General features: G+C 29.6%; 1 protein-coding gene across 1 annotated transcript in view; it reads left to right on the top strand.

Annotated features, from left to right (window-relative positions):
* The window catches only part of dysf (dysfusion), a 359371-nt gene that overhangs the window by 143781 nt on the left and 195322 nt on the right, over positions 1-20268 (top strand). The window contains exon 3 of the mRNA XM_014432053.2: positions 2313-2380. Within this exon, the coding sequence (XP_014287539.1) occupies positions 2313-2380 (68 nt within the window). The remainder of the gene's footprint in view (positions 1-2312; positions 2381-20268) is intronic.

The following is a 20268-nucleotide window of genomic DNA, read 5'->3' as shown; positions in this document are numbered from 1 at the left end:
TTGAATTAATTTTTAAATTAACAGTGTATAACAAACAATAAGATATCTGTATTATATATAAATGGTGGGGGGGAGGTATAGTCAAAGAAAAAAGAAAATAGTTATGAACTATTTACTTGCCGACGTTTCGCCCAACTTTGTAGAGCTTCATGTAGGGCTGTTCGATTTGAATGATATCGAAACAGTCTCAACACCATAACATTTTCTTTTCTCTTAGACTACAACCCCCTCCTACATCTGCTTCATATTTTTAATAAAATATCTGGTGTGTCCTATCATGCCTTAACATTCACGATTATCAGGGCCTCTGCAGTTTACCAAAACTTCTTATGACGGGATGAGTTTGTAGATTTAATTAAACCATTGTGGATTGCTTCTACGATAATTCTACAACCAAGAGCAGAAATATTCTCCTGACCTTTTCTTTTAAAAGACCACGTTCGACATAGGTTATATCCATTTTTCGGATTTCGGCATTTAAAAGTTTATTCATAATTAAGGAACTCTCATCTTGAGCATGTTATTGGAAGTAATTTATGAATCTCGTGGCCGAGCGTGTACCGACACCACTGGAATCCTGTGCCCGACGAGTCATTTGCTATAAGTAAAAGAGCCAGGCTGGTTAGCCCATGATGGACGATGGCAAAGATATTTCTTCACCTAATAACTGAGATGCCAGCAATAAGAATAAATTCGTGTGGAGAGGAATCAGCTACGGCGTTGATGATATACGGCCCACGATCCGCACTTTCCCTGTCGCAGTAGGGTCCGAGCTGTGGAATGGTGTCGCTTTATTGGATGCCTTCTGCCACGGGGTTAGGGATAATAGCGTGATTTACCTATTTTATGATTTATGTATTAATAAATTATCAACATAGAATAGAATAGGGTATATTTAAAAAAAAATGTAGACATCAGTCTGATCATATATCAATATCCTTCAATAGTTCATTGGTGGGAAGATAAGAGAGAGAAGTACTATGAATTATTGAAAAAAAGGTGTGCTACATACCCAGTATTCTATATTTAGTTAAACAATTTATAAATTGTTTAAAACCCACCTATCGTTATATTATAATTTGAAATAATCTTCAATACATAGCAGTAATAAATCATTTTTGCTGTTCTTTTATTGTATTTCGTCTTTATACACTTATACATTTTCATTTTTTTCTCCATTATACAATATATTTTTACAATACATTATATTTTCATTAACAGATGTAAGATAAAATTTATCTACTAAACGAATTGTTAAAATTTTAAATATGACAAAGATATATATGTATAAATATCAATAAAAATAAAATTTAATTTCACACATAGATAATATTAAATTATATCTTTAAAACATACCTTAACACATATTTAAAAAAGCAAACAAGGAAATACATGCATTGAAATAAAGGTAATAAACATAAAAAGTGGTAAATATAAAAACAGTAATAAATCCGAGAAAAAAAATTTATACGGACTAAGCCTTTGCAAACGAACAGATTGATCTGATTCTCAAATTATTCAATAGTTTGCAATTAATTACTTTTGTAATATAATTAATCAATTATTTATGTATCTAGCTTAACATTCATAGCAATCGAAACACTCTGTATTTATCATTTTTTCTTTCTGTTTAGTTTAGAGATAGCCGTTTGAAATCGAATGACCTCAGTAGTATAAGTCTAAAGTTATCTGTATCGAAATTATAACCGTTTAGAGAGCATGCTCACACTTATTTACCATGTAGCTGAGTGATGTGGATTCTTCCATCAGAGGCATTTCTATATACTCAATACACTACATCATCTATCTATATATATATATATATATATAGTATATGCAGCTAGTACGGACTATATTTTGAGATAGAAAAGAGCATTAAGAAAATGTGTAAAGTTAAAAAGTATTATATTTTTTTTTCTTTTGCATTGAAAATATCATACAAGACGTGGCGTATAGGAGAACATATTCCAAGGAAGGAAAAGACTACATGTTACAACCGTATAAAGTATATATGTTTATAAACAGCGTTTCGAATCGTAATTTGTTGGCTGGACTTCTTTCGCCTCAGATGTGGCAAGAGGAATCCTTGAATAATACATTTATTCAAAGGAAAGTGAGACAACTGCTTGACTAACGTTCACAGGAGAAGTGCTATTGGCTACCACTGCTTGAATAGATATGCTTCGCTAATCTTATTTTTTTTTCGTTTTGTTCAGGCATTTAATGGATAATTTAAGCAAATATATACTAGCTTATCCGTGAAATATTTACCAAGTTGCTTTTAAATAATTTTTTATTTGTTTTTTTTCTAGTGTTCAAGCGCCACGAGGGTCACCACGGTTTGCACCATATCCCTACCCCTAACATCGGATTTTCCAAGGTAAGTAATCACAAACTTTTTAATCAGAATGATTGAGGAAAAATATTCTTTTTTTTCTGTTAATTATCAAACGTTAATATTTATAATATAGAATTGTTTGCAAATAAAATTATTAAACAAAATGTATTCTTGTGTAGTTTGTATTTGTTACGATTTGTATTTATTGAAGTCCTGAGAATATTTTTTCTCCATTTTTTGTTTGATAGTTGATAATAATTCATTAATTTAATAGTTTTTAATCCCTAAACTACCAATCAGAGTTCAAAATTGTTATTTTTTTTCCAGTTTTTCATTTATTATTTTACTTTCATAACAACATAATTTTTATTATTAGTGGTAATATTAAGAGATAACTGGTATGAATTTTTTTTAAATAGATTACTGAAATGTTAAAATATTTTGAAAAACTTTTAATGAAAAATTGTTCTTTAAAAAAAACTCTTTTATTTTAATTTTTTTTTTTGGATAGTTTGAATTCTTATACTTGAAATTTATAACAATCCGTTATGTTTAGGAGAAATCTCTATTTTATTTGATGAAAATTAAAATATAATACTAAATTAATAAACTTTTCTGGATTGTTTAAAGTGCTTAGTGTTGGGCTCTGATGATTATTATTTTATTGACAAGTTAAAAATATTGTCAAGAAATTTCTAAAAATTGATATAATTTAAGATTTGTTTTATGAATTTTGGAGAAAAAAAATTCAAGTTGGTGACCAAAAAAAATTTGTATTTTTCTAGACTTTTAATATGTCAAAAAATATTTAAAACGAACAAAGCAATTCAAACTTCATCTTTCTGGGTATAAGTTCTACTCAAAAACCTTTATTTTCTCTTCTTCCTAATCAGTGGCGCAGCGTGTCAGGTGTCAGCCGTCCGGAGAGAAGCAAACTTTTGCCACCGCTTTATTTACATTTCAATTTAAAAGAATAAAATATACTAATTATTTTATTAATAATAGTAATTATAATTTATAATAGTAATTATAAACACTTTGTTGGTAGAATAATCATGTTTATCGTGTTTTATACAGATTACAAATAACAAAAGTCATCAAATAAAATATTATTTTTTTTCAAGTGAATGATTTTTTACATGTTATTATTATTTATTGGGCAATTTTGTCATTACCTAAAAGTCCCGCCTGGGTAATAAATATCACGCAAAAGACAAGAATTAATTTTTTAATTAAAATTAAATTACATTTACTCGTATGTCAGATAACACATCCATAATGTCAGTATTTTTTTTTTTTTTTTCGCTTGTTAAGAACAATAGTGTGTAATCAGTAAGATAACAGAAATGATTTGAGGAGTTGACCTATACAACCATGAAAGGATATATTACATTAACTTTTCTCTGGTCTTTATGAGATTCAATTGGACTTGAACAGAAGAGGAATATTTTAGAAATCTTCCACGGTCTTGGGTTCCAATCTTCTGAATCGTACTGTAATTTTTAGCCGTATATGATAAATCTCAGCTATCCACCTGAGATGAATATTATAGCCAGTAAAGTATGAATTACAGGCACCGTAATGAGCCGTTGCATAAGACTGGGAATTTGCAACTCCGGTGGAGTTTACCAGAATCTCAAGATCCACGATTCCAAATAATGACGGAGTTGCCATTCAACTTTCTAAAAAATATAAGCCCCCTGTCAGTATTAGCCTAAGTGCTTTTCTGGCTTTCTCGTCTGTCAGCTTATTAAGTCAAGGATACATTAAAAATATATATTTTTGTATAATTTATTCGGAATAAAAATTATAATTAGCGGATCCTGAGGATCGTCTCAGGGAATAGACGCATCTAAGAATGATTTTATTTAAACAATATTTGTTTCATAATGAGATAAATAATTAATATAATTTGAAACTTATCCCTCTAAATGGAAAAAGAAAGAATCTCATATGACCCGAAGAAACAAATCGGATTTTCCAGAGATTACAGATATAGCATTGTGATTTCAGCATTTTTCTTCCAATACTCTCCATCTTCCAAAGAGTTTATTTTTGTTAGCTTCCTTAAAAAATAAAGTTTCTGAATCCCACCCTAATATTCAGTGATATAAATGCTGATGGTTCGTGTGAGAACATATTAAATATAACAGTGTTCACTTCAATTCATTTTTAACTTTTACTTGATATAAATAAAAATTTTCGTACAATTCATCATATCCTTGGCTAATTTTATAGATAGCCATATGAATCTTATTCTGCTATCTTGCTTTTTTATAAAAATATTATTTAGACTAAATAGTATTAATAAAATAAAAATAGAGCAATGATTTTAAATTATACAGTAATGTTCGCTTTAGCGCCTTAAGAATTACTTATTTATTAAACAAATTTAGCTCCAATGTCCAATAAAATATTCTTACTCATAAAATAAATTTTTAAATATAGTAATAAGGATATTTTAAAACTATAATTAAATAAAACAATTTTATTTTGTTTATTTCCAATGAAGATTCAGGCTTTCGGTTAAACAAGAAGGTGATTTGTTCAAGAACACACTCAACCACTGGATTTTTCCCCAATTAAGGGTAACCACTATTTAAGGGCTGGATGTGCCCTACAAGGGCTTCTGAATCCACAGGGTTGATTCACGGTTATAGTGACCGAATAATTATTTATTTAATGTAAAAATAATTATATTATTATTTACGTAGAACCGTCATACTATCATATACTGTTTTCAAGTATTATATTAAAATTTCAATTATTTATAAGTATCAAAAATCCTGTTCTCTCCAGATTAAAAATTAATTAGAACTAATTTTCTGAAAAAATATTACGAACTTCTACAGTAGTAGCATTGGTAGAGTGCAGCCAATATTCAACCCGATGATCTTAAGTTAATTGTTTTCAAATAAATTATATAAATGAGAACAAATATAAGTAAATAACATAAATGAGAAAAACTAAAAATGTAATAAAAATATGTATTGTTGTAATATTTTCTTCTAAATAGAAATTCTAATAAAACATAACCCTATGACCAATGATCACTACATTTCTCGTTTCAAACTCATTTCTTTATCATACCTATTCCCTCCGTCTTATTTACCTGTTTTCACTGAATGACAGAGCATTGACTAGATATTGTATTCGAAACCTATAGTGATATTTTACAAGACGGTGAAATATACATGTGTTTAGGTTTAAAATCCGAATTATTTTAATCCAAATAAAACAAATACAAATCTACTTAGAAGGACATGGATTCGTTCTTCTGAATCCAGCCGTAAGGAAGATAATGGATTGAATATTGACCCCGTGTTCCCACGGCATTCCAGATATAGCTGTCTGTGGAAATAAGTTTTAATTGTAGGTTTTGTTGACGATAGGCTTCTGCATGTGCAAGTGCAACCGCTGATTGCAGCTCCCTCGCATATTCCCACGATCTTAGGACCCTCGGGGCTTGTTACTTCTGGTCTGTCGAGGAGTGGTACCGCTAAGACGTTCCTGGGAGTGTCTGGAATTTCCAGAAATGACGTATATGAAATAAGGTTGTTATAACTTGTAACCATGTAATTTAATCATTTTAATTTAAGTATACAGTTGAAAGAGCTTCTTGTTCCTAAATTTTGTGTTAAATGTAAATAATAATAAAATGAAAAAAATTAAATAAGTCTATCTTTTATATCATAAATCTTAAGGTAACTTCTAATAAAATAATATAAAAAAAAAGAAAAGCAAATAATAAAAAAGAGAAATTAATGATAAAATGCATTATTATAAGATTTAGGATATTAAAAACATCAAATGTATTATAAATGAATAAAAGGCCAACCAAAAAAAAACCCTCTATTGAAGCCTAAGATATCTTCTAATTATAATAAAATGAAAAGAAACAGGTGAAATAATGATAATTAGCTACAGGGTCAAATAATATCTTATATACACTTTATTTAAGGAATATTATAAACAATGAATAATGTTTTAGGGTTAAATTTAAAAGTAAAAATAAAAGTTAAATCCATTAATTGGTCTATCTATTCACTAATTTTAATTCAGAAATGAAATATTTAATTGCTATTCTCTGAGAATTGAGTGCACCAACATATACTTATAATGGTTGTCACCATATTGGTTATGACTTTGAATAGTTCTTTTGTCGGCCCATATAGCAGTCTTTATGGGCTGGATATCATCACATCCTTCCAAGTGGCCAGAGGTGATCCCATTACCATAGCGAGGACTCCGAAGGGAATCCTGCCTAAGACCCTCGGGGGTCAGGGGTCGCTCCTGATGGAAGAGCTGTCATGTCAGCGTTCTTCCTGGGCCCTCGGGGTAACCGGTCTATATTAATTCTCTGCAGCACATCTCATAGTCTCTTGTCGGCGACTTTCTCTCAGTCTGGGAACACTATGGTGCTCCGGTTGAATATGTATCAACTCCTAATATCGTGTTCTTAATGACTACATCATGATTGGGTCGACTTTAGGATGGATTTACGTCACGAAGAAAGGGCTATTTGGCAGATGTCAGGAACAAAAAAAGTTGAAAAGTGTTTTGAACTCCGTTCACTATTCTCGATTGATAATTGTTTTGGGCTCCATAGTCTTCAAGAACTTTTCTTATGTGACATATTCATAATCATCAATAGCTTAAGTAAATTTTAATAAAAATGTTACTAATTAATCTTCTCTTTGATTTATTTATTTATGTAATTTTTTCATAAAAACATATTTTATTTAAGATAATTTTATAGCACACATTCATCATTAAAGACACTTTATGTTGAAATATTGATTTACATTACGCTGGTTATAAAATCCCGCTTAAGAAAAACAATATTAGGTAGTTTAATTTTAATTGAAATGAATTTATCGATATTTTCGGATTAATATTTTCAATTGGTAATGACATAACCCTAGTTTCACGAACTACTTTCCTTATTCACATAGAATATCAGCAACTGTCCGAGGGTAGGCATTATTTATTTATTCAATATAACTCTAAACTATTTGAGAACCGTAGATGAAGACCAATTTGTTATTTTCAAAATTTTATTTACTTCACACGATTTTGGGTTTCCTGAGTTCAAAAAGTGGTTTCCAATTTATATGATTCTGTTGTTATCCTCGAAATCGTCCCAGATTTCTGAAAGCTCATCTTTCCCTAAAGCTACTGAAGATTCTGAATTCTTAGAAATACAAACAATTTTAGAAAAAATCTTCTAATGATTAGTTACTGAAGTCGTAGTCCGTGCTATGTCTCCAGTTATGTTAACAAGAATAACTTTTAATGTTTTTTGGTCCAATCTGCATTATTATTTTTTTTTTCAAACAGCAATCTTATAATTATTTTTTTATATCTATTTATTTTATTTTTGGATATGTTGTCTATTCTTGTTTTTTTAACAGCAGAAATATTTTTCAAAACCTGATTCATCGCTGTGAAAACTTATTCTTCATCATTTTTTTTCCAAAACTGAACTGGTTTTTCATTAACAATCTTATCGTAAAATCAAAAAAGTTTTAAGAGAGAAAGGATTTATTTTTAATTTAAAAAAAAGTATACTTGAAGAGCATATTTCGCATAATTAAAAGACATTTTCGAAAATATATATAAATTGTTTTAAAATAAAAATAAATTATTATATTTGATTACTTGAACTAAATCACATTTCGGTAACTTGAGTTTGTAGTATATAATCTGATTCCTGTCCGTGCAATCTTTTGTCAGATTTCTACCTGCCATATCTTCTCTGACATCTTCAACCTTTGGAGATCTTCGTCTCTTTTCTGGTAATACTTAAGAATTTTAGTGTCAGAAAAACAAATAAGTAAATAGAAAACACAAATTTATAAACACCGGAATTAGTTACTAATTGAGAAAAGGACATAGTCCATTTTTTTTCTTTAAAAACAAATCGCTCGTCATTGTCCCTGGATTAACAGACGTCAAGGGTGAGAGTAGAGGATGTCTTGTGCCGTCAATGAAGGCAAAAGATTTATCATATGGAGATTAAGGCTGACAATAGAACTATAATTAAATCGGTAATAAAATGAAAAGGGTTATTCCATGGCTTCCTGAATGGCAGGGCCCACCGATCCTATCTGAGCGCCTTCGCTCAATAGGCAGTCCGTCAGTGCTAATGGTATCTCCTTACAATTCATAGGGGCCGTGTGCTATCAACCCGCCTACTTCTTGCTCCTCTGCTTAATAAACAGCTATAAATGACGCGTCAGGCCTGACAGACTGCGCTACACGGGACAAAAGACAATTATTTAAATTGACCTCTTCCAATATTCAGTTGGTAGCGGACTAATGCAGTTTATGCAGTGCCTTGGAGTGTTCACCAGTGGTCAGACACTTTCCCTCTTTACTTAGAAATTCAGGTTTTATCTATTCTAGAAGAATCCTAATGATCAATTTTGCCAAAAAATGATATTTAGAAGTTTTATTGAGGCTAAAGTTGATTAAGTTCGTATTTTTATCAAAAGCTTTACGAAATACGGTAGTCTATATTTTCTTAATAAGTTATTTCATTTCAAAAAGACATACTAAATAACTCCTAAACGATGGATCATTCCTTTTTTTTTTTTTATCTTATTTGATTTATCTTTGCTTTATTTTTTTTTTAACCTTTCATTATTTTTTACCTTTCATGGATTAGGCTTGTTTTGTTCACTATTAATTTAAATTTAACCCCATATTAAATTCATATAATTATATACATACATATAGGATACACTACAAAAAAATAAAAAGTGACCTAACCACTCCTTTAGAATTTCTATGTCTTCCTCCCACGAATAAGTGAGATGCCTAGACACTTTTCATCACAATGCATACTATAATGTTTGATTATTTATATTAATTATCATTTGTTGATTGTTTAAATTTCCTATTGCCCTCATATTATTTTTAAAAAACGGTTCAACACACTTTTTACTTCATAAATTTTTTATTATAATTCACATTTACGATTCCGTCCATATCAGCTCATCTTCAACCTTTCATCATCCTACAAAACATATTTTTCCAATCTATTACTGGTTGGTCATTTCGATCCCCTTCTAGACTCCTTATGAATACAAAATTTTTAATATATGCTTTTCATAGCAAGGTCAAGTCTACACTGTTATGTGGACTTCACATAAGGGATTTAAAAGCTAAACGAAATAAAAAATTAAATTATGGATAGGATATTATTTTAGGTACAATGATGAAACGTTGAAGATGTGCAGAGGCAGCTCGAAACATCCATTACAACAAGAACTTTAAGAATTGAAAAAGGGGCAAATTCTTCCTTGAAATAATATAATTGATGTACAACATTATAACCCCTAAAAAATAATTCTTAGAAATTAAATTATTAATTTAATTTTTGTTTATTTTATAACCATTAGTTTTATTATTTTCTTGACAAACCCCTATTAAATTTATTTTATAATTATTCTTTTCGTTTTTACTCCACTACTTAGTCCACTTTTACTATTTTCATAGCAAACACAACACTTAATTATAAAGAGAAAACAATATGTATATAGAGATATTATATGTGTTTATATTGCAAATAATCGATTCCGGATCTTGCTGTGTAAAATCATTATACATTTTCAAAGAGCAAGCCATTAATTACCGTACAAGAGTGAACTGTTTATCTGTACACGGAAACACTGGAGATGAGAGAACTGGCAGTCTCTATGTAGTTGGGTTCCGCCTCGGGTGGAAGAAGGATGGCTCACATCCTTGAAGCGACCTCATGAGTCATCACTTTGCAACAAGATGAACAGGATGTGGGTCAGAGGTGAAATTTAATCACCGCTTAATTTATCTTTGATCGAAATTTACCTCAGATATAACCAAAATCGCATAAGTCTTTTCGGATACGAAACAAAGGCAGTTTTTCGATCGATTTTACATTATGTCCTTCTTACTGGAAGGACTTCCTTACATTATGACATTTCATACTGAAACAAACAAACAAGACTTATTTCCTAATGAAAATTCATTAATTTTGAAATTTTTTCTACCTAAATGAAAATCCGAAAAACATCCCCCATTATCTGAAGAAACAACGCCCCCATAAAGTTACTTTATATTTTCTTGTTGTTCATATTTAAAACGAAATCTTACACTTACACTCATGACTACAAAATCTAAGAAGCTATATTAAATATAAAAACTTATAAAGATTTGTTTTGTTTATTTATTTTTTATCATTCCTTAAAACTAATTGCTATCTTTGCTCTTCTAGAAACTTACTTTTATAAATTTTGAAAATATGAATTTTAACGGAGTATAAATTTTATTGTTGTAAAAATGATCGAAAAGTACTTTTTACATATCATCAATTTATTTTTTATGAACTATAAATCTTATTATATACAAGAAACAATCCACAATTTACTGTATTGTGCTAAATATATTTTGAATTATAAATACTATTGGAAACATTAGTATTTGAGCCGTTTTATTTTTTTTTTAATTTCTGAGTTTTTTAAATAGTTCCAGTTGCTGAATAAGCAATTTTTTGTCCGTTTGTTGTTTTTGTTTTTTAATTTTACTTCTTTAGGATACTGTTTTTAGAGTACTACTGGGTAGTTTCTCTACATCCAGTATCATATCATTATGACCAAAGTTACTGGTTGTATTTTTTTATACAGTTGTAAATATCAATAAATAAATAAAATAAAAAACTTCTTTAGGATAGATTAGTGATTAAAATTAGATTTAAGTTGAGTAATTTAAGAAATAAAAAGTCATTTTTAAGCTTAAGCAATGTTCCTGAACTATATCGGTTATTTTATGACGGACCCTGGAAATAAATTTTGACCATCATGCTTTGGCTAGATTATGTCATTTCTTAATCTCAAGTAAAAAAACCAGACCACGAAATTTAAATTTCTAGATTTGAGATTAGGTCTAAGTAATATATAACCCAAATATTGATAACAGTGATATTTTCACAAAATTTGGAAAGATAAATTAATTCACATAGTTTTGTCTGTAATTATAAAGTTTCAACTTCTCTTAATTCAACTTATTTCTAAGATCTGGTATCTAGACACAATTGGTTAGTATAAAATTTTATTTGAATCATTCTATGATTAATATACTTCTAATCATATGAAGCGCCACTTCAGTTTTACCTATAGCAATTTAAACTAAATGTTTACAAAATAATGCGAAACTGGTGGCATTGAGGATACGAAGAGATGAAGACTACACGTGCAAGCTGGGCTAGAAGACGGGACAGGTTCCCTCAGCAATAACTCCATACGGTGGCTTTCTGGTATTTTTATATCCTATCGTAAAGCCACCTTCCAGTGGTCTTTATTGAAGCCAACTACCTTGTTTATTGTATCAGCTGTCTTTGTATCGCTCCTTCTTTTACAGCAGATCCGACTGTTATTCCTGATTGCTAGTGTATTATACGACCGTTCAGATGATTGTAAGATGCAGCTGCTTCAAGATAAATAAGTATTAAAGACTTTTTTGACGGATTTATTTCTATTATTGATATAATATTATAACTTTATTACCGATTGATATTATTTATATATTTATAAGAAATTCATAAGGAATTTATTGCATATAAAATTCACACCTTGTAATATAGCCCTTGTAGTAATTTTACCATCATCCATTCATAAATCATTGTCATTAAAAAATTAGATCTGACGCTATGTTTATATTTTAAAGCAATCCCTGACATCTCCCGTTAATATTATTTATAAATGTGGCATTTGTCAAATGTGTCACATCCAAACATAAATAACTAATTTTCATGCCAAACATGTTTCAGCTATAAATTGTTGCTGATAATAAATAGTTTTTGAAAAACCTAACACGCCGTGTTTTTTATGATGACAAACGTCACCAAAGAATGGTTAAAAAATTAAATAGGTACACCAAACAATAAGGGATCCTAAACATTTTTATTTTAGCTATCTAATAATGGATTCGGTAGGAGAATTAGAAAATTCAATTCAATAGGCAAATTCAATCGGTCCATGTTACGACTAGAAAAATTCTTGTATACAATGGAATATTTGATTTGATGGTTTTGGCTAGTTATTCTTTTTAGATGTGCTGAACCGAAAACCAACTCCATTTTCTGCCATCAAGAACAGGCATAATATATAATAATTATATATATAAAAATATCTTCTAGATTTTATGAAATAATAATTATTATTATATTATATTTTAGTGGTACATAAAAGAACGTTAAAATGTACAAAATGACACAATCAGAAAAAGAGAAACTTGTCTTTCCTAGGGGTACAGAAACATTTGAATTCGTTAAAAAATGTCCACGAGTTATGGATGTTTTAAGTTCTAGAATGTGCTAACATTTCATTTCCTTTCTCTGATAAATGAAAATAATTTCTTTTTTTTTCTAATTTTTAGTTTTTCATGAAGATTTCTATAAAATAGCTTCATATTATACATTAATATTTAAAGCACTTCAACAAGGATAATAAATAATAAAAGATGTAATTATATCATTACAGATATAATTTTTATATCTGTAATGATATATATTTATGTAGTTACATAACAAGTCTTCTGATTGCAATCTCCCAACAAATCATTGGCCATTTTTCTCACAAATGTACACTATTGCATCATTTGAAATTATTAACTGAGTAGATACAAATTTTTAATTTCCTTTTTAAAAAAAAAACAGAAAAATAAAAATATATAATAGGAAATAAAAATAACAATATAATTGGCATAAAACTTTCACTACTCGTGCATACTTTGATCAAATTCAAATATTATAGTACCAGTGGATAAAAAGGGTTTATTTTATTTTTTTTAAGATAGCAATAAAGTAAAAATTGTCTATATTTTAAGACAATAAAAAGTCACTGCAACATATTTAAATAATAATAAACGGATTGCATTATATCTCAAATTCCAATTGACCTGGTAAAATTTAATTTGTGCCATTGTTTTTCTGACGAACAGGTATTATTAACCAGGGATTTTCCAAAAATATACACGTGATGGAAGGAAACAGAATTTATTTTCGGTTTTAATTAATTAAAAAGCTCAGCAACTCCGCCCGAGTCAGTTTCTCTGTCTATTTAATTTTTTCTTCCTTCTTCCCACTACCACACATCTCTTCTATCTTCTTCCTTTCATATTAACTTTTTGGGCATTCTATATTTATTTTAGCTTATTAATTTTTACTAAGCTGTAGTATAATTAATCCTTTATCAGTTGTTACATATATTCCATTTTCTTTCTTACCTATTGTATCATATGTATCGTTTTCTTTCACACATTTATATCTTTATTTACATGAACACTGTCTGATTTTTAATAAATTTTTTTTATTATTTGTTTTGTATAATTCTTACCTGTACCATATTATATTTTATTTCCTATCAGTATCAGCTTCTTTCTACTAAATTTATTATTATGTATATTTCAAAATTTGTTTTTTATTATTTAGACAATTCCTCAGGCCATTCCTTATGTACAGATGTGAAATCTGGGAAGCAGTATACTTTACAAAAAGGAAAAAAATTACCATCTTTTCCAAATTCAGTCCCAAGAATTGCAGTGGATGGTCTTTAGTTTGTAAGAAACGGCCAATTGTATCGGGAATTGCAAATGTAGACATTAGAGAATTACATCAAAGAAAGGTTCATGAAGTTCCACTCCCAGTTATTTACAACTTGGTAAACCCAATCCACAACCCGAAGACATGAGCCCAGGCTGCTGCAGGACATCCTGTTATTGTTATATGTTCTGTTATTGTCACTTTACAATTTTTATTTTATCTTAATTTCTGTTTTTCTCTTCATCTTTTTCTTAAATTCACAATCTTTTTTTTCATTAGAAGTTAATTATTTATTTTGATAAATCCATAAATGTTCTTATTTTGGTTATTAATTTTACTTTTATCATTTATTAAGAATTATTATTTTAATCTATTTATTTCATCTTAATTTTTTTTATTTATACTACTGTGTATAGTTAGGGGTGTCTTTTGTATGAGACTATACCCCCCCCCCATAATTATTTGTTTAAAAAAATGTACCATTTACATTAACCACGTAAGGCCCACCCGGCCAATCTGATATTAAATAAATAAATAAAAATATATATTTTTTTTTCTCTAAATCAAAGTTATCTTGTTTTTTTTTCAACCCTGATGAAGATCTTTAATTCAAAGGACAAAAAGTATGAAAAAATAAATAAGTTTTACTTCTTTGTGTATCTTCACTCACCGGACCTCCGATCATCTGAAGCAAAAATTATCAAATCAAATTTCAAAATGTTTCAGTGCAAATCTAAATCAAATTTTTAATTAAATCTCCAGAATTTCTCATTTTATGAGAACAATAAGTAATATTTCGTTTTTGTTTAGCCAATAGCCAAAAACAGCACGTCCTTATGAACTCTTGAATCAAATAAATATATATAAATAATACCCATCATGTATTATAGTGGCACAGGTTTATTCTTCTTCATTGCAGAACTGCTAGGTAGATGTTAAAAAATATCTATTATTCCTCTTTTGATTTCCGTTTAAGTATAGAAAGGAACGTAGCTGAGTTGTTCAATGAAGGTTTTCCATGACCTCTGGCACTTGTCAGTGAGTTGGTGAGAACACCGATGAGTGTTCTCTGTTCCTCAAAGTATTTACGTAATAGGCTCGACTTGCCTAAGCGATATATTCAATTCAACTTATTCTATGAAAGTCAAAGAGGTTCGTTTCTAATGTGATTCATGTCATGGAATATATTAAGCTCACTTATTAGTGATACTGTATTTATCGTATCTGAGGTCCTCGACTTTGGTGAGGGGTACAAACTAGTAAAACGTGACCGGACCCATTTTCTATACTCTTTCTTCAGCATCCTGTTTTTTTTTCTTTCTTTTTTTTGAGACTTCTCGATTTATTTATAGTTATTTTCTATCCGTAATATCAAATAATAATTCGAATAGATAAAATAATTGACAAATAGATTCTAGCGATTTCAGTAACATATTGAATTGGTAAATGTCTTGTATGCCAATCTTCATATAAAAAATTAAATTTCGACATATGTAATGTTAACTAATGATCCTTATGGCATCATAAACCTCGCTTTAATTAGCTTCTTTATTGGCATAACAGGCCCCAATAGTTGCCTGCTCGAAAAGCCTTTCCCACTGTTTCTATTTTTTGCAATGCTGATGTGAATATCCAGCCTTAGAAGGTATTCACAAACATTTGCCACCTCCTATACCAAGTATAGAATATAGAGCTTTCAAATAATTCTAGAACGCAATAAATTTTTTTTTCCACTTTTTGATCTAGTAATAAATTTTTTATCAATATTTCGACGCATTCGCAATTCACCATATTTCGAAAACAGGTTCCGAAGAAAATTTCAGTCTAATCTTTAGAAGTATTATATAATTAAAGAATGAAGATTTAAGGTCGTTTTATTAACTGACGCTAATGGTTTTAAACATATAAATCAAATTCTACTATCCTAATTTAATAGGCAATTGTTTATTGAAATACCATTAACCATCGAATTCCTTTTTCAATAATTACAATTAAGTATAACAAATGAAATTGATTTTTTTACAACACGACAAAAAATGTATTAAAAAAGAGTAGATTCATTGCAAGACATGTAAATAAAATAAAAATAGAGCACTATAATTTTTATTTTATATTAAAGTTTCTTCTTTTTTTCACATATTTCGGATGACTACCATCAATAAATAGGGAAGATTCGTTTAATTTAAGTAAAGATTCATTTCGAGAGTGATTCAATATTTATGCAAAGAGGAAAATTATCTTCTTTTACGGTCGACATAAACATAATTTATCTGAAAATATGAATCAGATTCATGAAGCACTTAGAATAACAAAACAAAACTCTTTTTCCTTTTTTTTTTTTTTTTTTGGCTAGACATTAGTAAATGTTTTTAAGCTAAGGTAAGCCTCACTATATGATCTATGGGGTGAAAAAAAAACTATGGGGTGGATTACCAGCAAAGCAGACCCTCCCCGCTCAGCATAGTATCAACGCGCACATAGCGCCGTCGACTCTGCACATACAGTGTATAATTGACATATCCCTTAAAATACCCATAGGTAGAAAAAGGAAGCACACCTCAACTAACATCTTTTGTACCTATTTATTCTTTATTCTTCAGTGGAGGGTACGAAAATATGGGGCTGAGCAGGTAGTGAAGAATTTTCATCTAATTATTTTGGGTGTTATGATACCTCCTAGAGGGACTTGACCCCTTACGAAAAAGAAAAAAATATGAATTTTATAACCAGCAGGAATAGCCCCTCCCTATTCTATATGAGCACCTCGGCAAACATGTGCCATCACTGCTAAACTGCCTTCAGCGGACCCAGCAACTACAATAAAATATGACTAAAATAGCCTGTATATATACTTATCATCCATTTTGTATATATATGTATATGTTTAATTATTTATTTTTTAGGAAGTAAGAAAAAAAATAATAATAATAGTAGTAATAAATTTTATAGAGTTATGTTAATTTTCACTGAAGCAAATACAAAATATAAACTTGGCACAAAAACGTATGTATACCATAGAAATTTATGTAATAGTTTATCTCTCTATCATATAAATAACTTTCTATTGATCACCATGTAATATTTTATTTTACATATAAGGTGGAGTAATAAAAGTAGTTCGCAGAAAATTGAGTTTATCTTATGAAAACCACATTTAAAAAAAAAAAAATTAACTAATGCATCAAATCATCCAAACCTTAAGGTTACAGTGTCATACGCGCCGTTTATAATAATATAAAGAAATTTATAGATAAAAATTAAAATACAGATCAAGTATCATAACAAAGTATTATGTGAAATAGTTAATATAAAAAATGTATTTGAATTATTGCTTTAAATATACTAATAAGTTTGTTGGGTACATTGCAATCCAGGGATTTCGGTCAGCATGAAAGTTCAGTCACACTATACATACGTTCCGTTTTCCTTCCATGGGTTTACGTTGAACATTATAGTGCATAAATTAAAGCCCGGAAACTAAATCACATTTGTCTATAACTGTGTATACCACATTAATGAAAGTATATCTATACATTTTATGTTAAAGTGAATAAATACATAGGTATGTTAATTTTAAACCATTCAAATATGTAAATGTATTTAATTCTGCCCTGTTTTAACTCGCTTTACGCTCGAAGAATCTCTAGCCCTACACGCACTATCAGAGAGCGATATCGGCCTAGAGGAACTACAGCGGCTACCGGGCCTTGAACTTTCCCCGAAAGGACCAAGTGAGATATGGAGCGTGTACTCCTCATCGGACTTGTTATCGGAGGGTACACGGTAGTCCACTCACGGTACACGGGTGTCCTCTCCAGGCTCCCATTAAATCAGTCCCTTCCAGCTCCAGACAGTTTGGCGACGTCTCATTCCGGAAGGTCCCTCAGTCACGCCTTGAGGTCGCTATTACTCTCCAGTCGATCGTTTACAACTAATTTTCGGCGAGCTCCCTTTCGGTCACTCTTGTCGGTTTTATTGTTCCAGGTCCAACCTCTTTGGAGTTTGACGAAACGGCTGTTGTTTTAACAATCACTCAATAATATTTCTTCTTGTGATATCAATACAATAAAAAGATTGTACTTCTAAAATCATAACATATTTTCTGGACAGGAATTACAGTTTAAGTGTTCTTAGGCCCAAGGGTTCATAGCTTCGCAGGCGTGGAGACGGTCAGCCAGGCATTTTTACTTTATAAAATAATCTCTATGACGAAAAGTTTAATTTTATCGCATATTAACATCAGCTATGACTTTGTAAGACTTTTATTAACTCATCATGAACATTTTTTTTTTTTATCATTAAAAGAATTTTTTTTTATAGTGTAAAGAGTTAGGAAAATCTGGCCCTGGATATTTCATAAGGATTGGTTCGGTTTTTTTGTTATATTGGTCATAAATATGTAATAAATTATCTCCAAATAAGCACAGTACCAACTTTTGAAATCATGAAACTTAATCCAACATTTTAGTATCTTATATCTTTAATCAGTTTCGGTTTTCGAGGTTCGTCTATTAATATTACTTTATCTTCGAGGGAAAAAATCATGAGGAAGCTGTGAAGCGATAATTAGGATCTACAACTTTTCATAGAAGACTTTATATATATTTTACTTTCTCAACAAAAAAATTGAGAAAGTGCAGTAATTGATTAAAATTTGTTTTGTTTTTTTAACAACGGGGATTCAAATATTTAGTCAGAAATTTTATTTTATAAGTAAATTATTGCTCTCAGCAATAATTCGTCGATAATAAACATCATAAGGGACCAGATAAAGGACTGTAAGAAATCCATACTCTTGTTTTTTTTATCACGAGGACATAGAAAACTGGTCCATAAATCTCATTGTTTCGGCGAGGAGCATTGTTGCAGGGAGCGCACGCCCTATGCAGCTACAATGCATTGCATGACCTGCATAGTGATTAATGCAACTCCTCATTGACCCCGCTACCATATTGGTCAACTAGGCAATGTATCTACATCATTCTATTAATAGATTACTACAAATTATATAAAAAAGCTATTTAAAGTTTGAAAAATAAAGGACATTGGATTAAAAGAGAATGTTATTGTAGATCGCAACTGAAATTTATTGAAATTATTAGTGTATTGAAATCCACATTTTTTTCTAACTATATTTATTTTTTTTTACTTCATTAAATTACCATTTACACGTATTGGGTGTGTATATGAGTGGGATGTTGGCGTTGATGACCGGTGGGTTTTACGCCTTAATTTCTGAATAAACAAACAAACAAACCATTTACACAATCATAGCCATAGATTATTTATTCATAATGAACGGCCGCAATTCAGTATTATTTAATTTATTTATTTTTAGTTAAAAGTAATATAACCCGGCTCAAAATATTCCCTGTTCAAACTCTGTATTGGATTTTTATTTATACCAATTTATTGTGTGTGGCCTAATTTGTTTTAGCGTTACCACTGGTTAGGAATGACTCTCTTTGCAATAAAGGTTTCATTTACACTATTTATCGGCTATAAATTGATTTTTCTCGGTTCTTTTCACAATGAGTTAGTTTTCTTATGAAACTTTGTTCCTTATAACTGGAGACCTAATTTTTGTGCAGTTAAAAAAAAAACCTGCATTAAGAAACCCAAAATGTTTATAATCCCCCAAATAATTATAATAAAATTAACTTTATTGTTTGATTTATAATATTAGTTCGTGGAAACCTTACCGAACTTTGTTTGAATCAATTTAAACCCGCTAAATACTCTCTACGTTTATGCACCCATATATAAATATCAGAACAACTCATATTAACCTTAAATATGATTATATTAAATTTAATATAAAAAACCTTATATTTGTTCACAATTGAATAGCTATGAAGACCTTGATTACATTAAATGATTTTATATTCCTATTATGAAGGCGGAGATTCAATTTTTCAATGTCTTAATGCTTCCTCTATTTTAAGAGAAAAAAAAGCAAGGCATTACGTATAAAGAATATTATAAAATATTTTTTAGTCAAAATTCCCGTTTCAATTCCTCTAAAATTTCACAGAGCTAAGCTTTTCAGTTGTGTATGTACAAAGAAATAAACCAATAATAGAAATTAACAAGTAATAATTTAATGCAGAAAAACTTAAAAAAGTTTAATTAAAAGTGTGCAGCATTCGCAACTTATTAAAGGAAAAACGCAGAGCAAGAGCGAAGTGGCACAGGACTAGATACCCCACAGATAAAACATATTATACTACATCAACAAACAAACTCAAAACAGAACTTAAAAAATTGAAAATACAAAATTTAACGAACTTAACTCAAAACCTTATGACTACTGACAAATCCTTATGGACGGCCACTAAGAAGCTCCTTA

Source organism: Halyomorpha halys, unplaced genomic scaffold (assembly GCF_000696795.3).
Source record: "Halyomorpha halys isolate HHAL.00 unplaced genomic scaffold, Hhal_1.1 Scaffold1023.1, whole genome shotgun sequence".
Lineage (NCBI taxonomy): Eukaryota > Metazoa > Arthropoda > Insecta > Hemiptera > Pentatomidae > Halyomorpha > Halyomorpha halys.
The sequence above is the reverse complement of the archived record's forward strand: the minus strand, read 5'-3'. Positions and strand labels throughout refer to the sequence as shown.